The sequence below is a fragment of the Carassius auratus genome, chromosome 32 (genome assembly GCF_003368295.1).
Source record: "Carassius auratus strain Wakin chromosome 32, ASM336829v1, whole genome shotgun sequence".
In the NCBI taxonomy this organism is placed as follows: Eukaryota; Metazoa; Chordata; class Actinopteri; order Cypriniformes; family Cyprinidae; genus Carassius; species Carassius auratus.
In genome coordinates this window covers 26,651,927-26,656,252 of record NC_039274.1, presented here as the reverse complement: position 1 = coordinate 26,656,252, position 4,326 = coordinate 26,651,927, and the positions used below count along the sequence as shown (strand labels likewise).

General features: G+C 37.0%; 1 protein-coding gene across 1 annotated transcript; it reads right to left on the bottom strand.

The window, feature by feature from the left end:
- Positions 1-809: 809 nt before the first annotated feature.
- Positions 810-4,103, bottom strand: gjd6 (gap junction protein delta 6). Its single transcript, XM_026216150.1, has one exon. It carries the CDS (start codon positions 3,551-3,553, stop codon positions 2,411-2,413), a length of 1,143 nt encoding a protein of 380 aa, XP_026071935.1. The 5' UTR covers positions 3,554-4,103; the 3' UTR covers positions 810-2,410.
- Between the last annotated feature and the right edge of the window lie 223 nt (positions 4,104-4,326).

Sequence of the window (4,326 nt, the reverse complement as noted above, 5' to 3'; positions counted from 1 at the left end):
ATAAAACACTTTATATATATATATATATATATATATATATATATATATATATATATATATATATATATATATATATATATGTATTTCAATTTAAAATCTATTTGTCAGTTTAAGAAAACTTAAAACAAGTCTTATCTTACACAATTTTTGATTTAAATATTTTTCAATAATATTTTATATACTGACAATTTACTTAAAATATACTTTAAAAGATAAAACTATGATTTTTTTTCTCCCATTTTATGCATGAACCACAATGGGAAAAATAAATGTTTGCCAATTTAAGATACATAAAGCAAGTCTTATTTAACAAATATCCTAAAATTTTGTTTCGTATGAAAAAAATTTAGATTTAAAAATGTTTAGATATTTTTATTGGGGGAAAAAAAACATAAAAATACTGATTAAGAAAATTATGTTTTTGCAGTGTAAATTTATCTCCGCTTCAGCACAGCATTTACTTTATTCATTTAAAATGTGATGCATTCAATGGGGTGGATATGTATTTTCGCTGTCTTTGTATGTTTTCTTTTTGCTCTGATATTGTGGTGGTCTTATGTGTTTTTTGAAACACAATTTTTCTATAAACTGTGACTCTCTTGACTGCTACTCTAATGAATGTCCTCCTTCTCTGTCTGTCTCCGTTTACAGACTTATTGTGATCTTAGGTATCATAGTAAGTATCGCGGGTGGGGTTTAATGGGTTTTGCTCTCTCGCGCCTTCAAGTGCTGTTTTTGAACGGTGGTTGTATTGCACTATAGCTTTAGAATAACACACCCATTGATGTGCACATTTTATTTTTGTGTTGTTTTTTTTTTTTTTTTTTAGGACATTGCACTTTCTACTGTATCTCTTTCTGCCATGCCTGAGAAATACACGTTTTTTTCATTCTTATCTTATGGACTGCTAAAAAGTATATAAATATATATATAAATATATATTAATATGATTCACAACTTCGTACTGTATGTAACAATACATTTTTGCTTGCCTGTGTTGTTTGTTTGACAGATGTCATCCTCTGAAGGACATTTTTAATTGGCAGATGTTAATGAAACATTCTCTAGCCGAATGGTCCTGTGCTTGTCGTCATCTTTCAAATCTGGACCAATTTTGTTTGAACTGTGTTTATCCCAACAAAAGAGACTGCGTTCCAGTAATCTTGAACTTTATTTTTGTTATTCTGAGCAGTATGTTTGTGTGCATGAAAATTGAACTTTGAATGACTGTTTTTGTTTCTGTATTGGACAGATACTGCCATCAACCATTTCAAATCTTCTTTTGTTGTATTATTATTTTATTTTTTCTGGCCTAATTAAGCAGTCTGAGAGCAAAAAGGGAAAAAAAGAAAAAGCTGTTTTTACAAATGATGCCTAAAAAACCTTTGCCCCTAACAGCACCACGCTTAGTTGCCAAATGTGCTATATTTTTGCATTTTCTGAAGGAAATGTCAGTGGTGAAAGAAATTCACTTTCAGATTATATAGGTTATATAGGTAAGCTTCCAACTTATTTTATTAATAATCATCAGGTCCAAGCCATGCAGTTCAAACTATCAACTATTCAACTTGTTTTGCTGTACATTTTGCAGTTGCTGTTAATAAGTGCAGGAAACATTGGCACAGAGTAAAAAGATCAATCGAATTTAAAAAATTGCTATAGATTTTGTATTAGTAAATACTTTTATCCAGCCCTATTATTATAATAATTTGTTTAGAAACATTTACCCAACACTCCAACTTCCATTGTTTGGGTAAAAAACATGTAGTTTTGACTGTATTTCTGATCAAATCATCAAAAACATTTAAAACCCGAAACCTTTGAACATTCAAATGTGGCACCCCAATGATCTGGATCTTGGACTTCAGATGTAGAATGGCGCTTTACTTCCAAACACTATTACTGACCCCTATACCAATTTTAGTGACCTTACAAAACTTCTACTAGAATGTTCTTCACTACAGTACATCACTAAGAGAAAGGAAATGCTTTGAATTGTTTTCTTTTTGCTCTCTGGCACAATTTGTACACAAAGTGGTTTATAGATGTTGTAAATGAATATATTATTATACACGTTACACTCAAAAAAAAAAAAATGCTGGGTTGTTTCAACCCAACTTTGGGTCAAATATGGACTAAGCCAAATTTTGGGTTAAAAATTGAATGTAAAAAAACTGTTGGGCTAGTCCATATTTGACCCAAAGTTGGTTTGAAACAACCTAGCATTTTATTAGAGTGTATATTGCATAAATAAACAACGTGGAAATGTTGATTCCATGTCATGACTGATTTAACATTTTATTTCTTAAGCTCATCCAAACAAAAACGAGTTGCAGCTGCCTTCAAAAACCTACTAACAAAATAGCATTGAAATCAAATTTAAGACTCTTTGAATTGTCCATAATTGAGTTTATATCCAAACCTCACTGCTCCTTTGCTTCGATTTTCTTCCTTTGTTTGGTTGCGATTTACCCTTGAGCGATTGTGTTCCTTTGCAGGTGTCCTTGTCTTTCTTCGTTGAGCAGTTCCCAGCACAGTTCCAGTCAGGTTGGTGGTCCACGACTAGATCTAGGGTAGGTAGAGAAGTAGTGCTGGTCACGTCTCTGAAGGTTAGCGAGACTATCGACTGTGAGTCTTGATTTATAGCGCCGTATCCCCTCCAGGAGCCGTCCTTGATGAGCAGCGACTTCTTGATCATCTTCCAGCCCAGATGATTGAGCTCTAGGAAGTTGAGGAAGATGCAGAAGATGCCTACACAAAACATGAAGATCAGGAAGATGGTTTTCTCGGTGGGACGTGAGACGTAGCAGTCGACCTTCTGCGTGCATGGTGTAGCCGTGCATACAAAGTGAGCGGGAACGCGGAAACCGAAGAGAAGCCATTGAGCCACTACGAAACCGACTTCCAAAACGGCACGAAAGCACACGTGGAAGACGTAGTACTTGGAAAGGACACCTAAGGAGCTTTTGATAGGAACCCTGGTTTCCTGCAACGCTGGGGTGCTTTGGTTGGCGATGCCCTCGAGGACGTCAGCAAGACTGTGTCCAAGATGTTTGTGCGACTTGATGTCGCAACTGTCCGAGTCGCAACTGCGATCATATGCCTCCCTCGACTGCTCGCCCTCCGACTGCTTGGACAAGTTGTGCCAGGTGTAGATGATGAAGCAAAGCGAAGGCGTAGACACGGTGATGATCTGGAAGACCCAGAACCGAGGCTGCGAGATTGGGGCGAAGGCATCGTAGCAGACGTTGGGACATCCCGGTTGAAGGGTGTTACATACAAACATCTCCTGCTCGTCCGTGTAGACGTCCTCAGTGGCCACGGCCACGATGAGCAGGCGGAAAATCACCATGACCGTGAGCCAGAGGCGTCCAATCATGGTTGAGTGCTGGTGCACAGCGTCCAGCAGCCGCTTGAGCAGCGTCCATTCTGTCATGTCTCTACGCACTGGCCTCCTGAAGTACAGCACCTGAAATAGATCCACTTTAGCCCTGTTGCCAGAAAGGACGGCCGTTTTCATGTTACAGCTCTGGCCAGAGAGCGAAGGTGCCATCACTGCTCCCAGCCATCCCTTTCTCCTTCAGAGATAAGGACTGTGCTGTCCACTTCACTTTGGTCACATGGTGCTGTCGCTTGTCTTTAGAGTCCATTTAGAAACGGCTGGAGAGACGGCACTCGTCCTGCTCTTGATAGCGTCGGCAGATTGCACTCTTTTCAGATTGCCACCGTACATGATAGGATGGGTTCCACGCTTTTAAAAATACGCCACAGATAGTGGATACGTCCATGTGCTAATCTAGTTTGTATACTTATCTATCTGATACTTTAAACTTGGCATTGTGTTCTATTAATATTGTTGGCACTTGTGAGAAATTGGTTGTGCCTCATGTGTAAATCGCTTTGGGTAAAAGTGTCTGCTGAATGGTTCAATTAAAAATGCACATTTTTGTCTGTGAATTCAAGGGACGTGCTGAATAGTTGTTTTCTTAATGATCGATTTTGAATTAAGTTACAATTTCTCATAAACACTACCATTTAAATGTTTAAGTAGGATTTCTTAAAGATGTTTTTTGAGAAAGAGAAAGTATTTTTTGTTCATCAACTCTGCATTTGTTTGATCAAAAATACAGTAAAATTGGTAATATTATGAAATATTATTAAAATGTCAAATATCTGTTTTCTATTTGAACATGTTTTTAAATGAAATTTATTCCTGTGATCAAAGCTGAATTTTCAGCATCATTACTCCAGTCTTCAGTGTCACATGATCTTTCAGAAATCATTATGATATGCTGATTTGCTGCTCAATAAACATTATATATATAT

Excerpts from the sequence above, each read along its gene's own strand:
- gjd6 (XM_026216150.1), bottom strand. The coding sequence starts at position 3,553 with ATGGCACCTTCGCTCTCTGGCCAGAGCTGTAACATGAAAACGGCCGTC.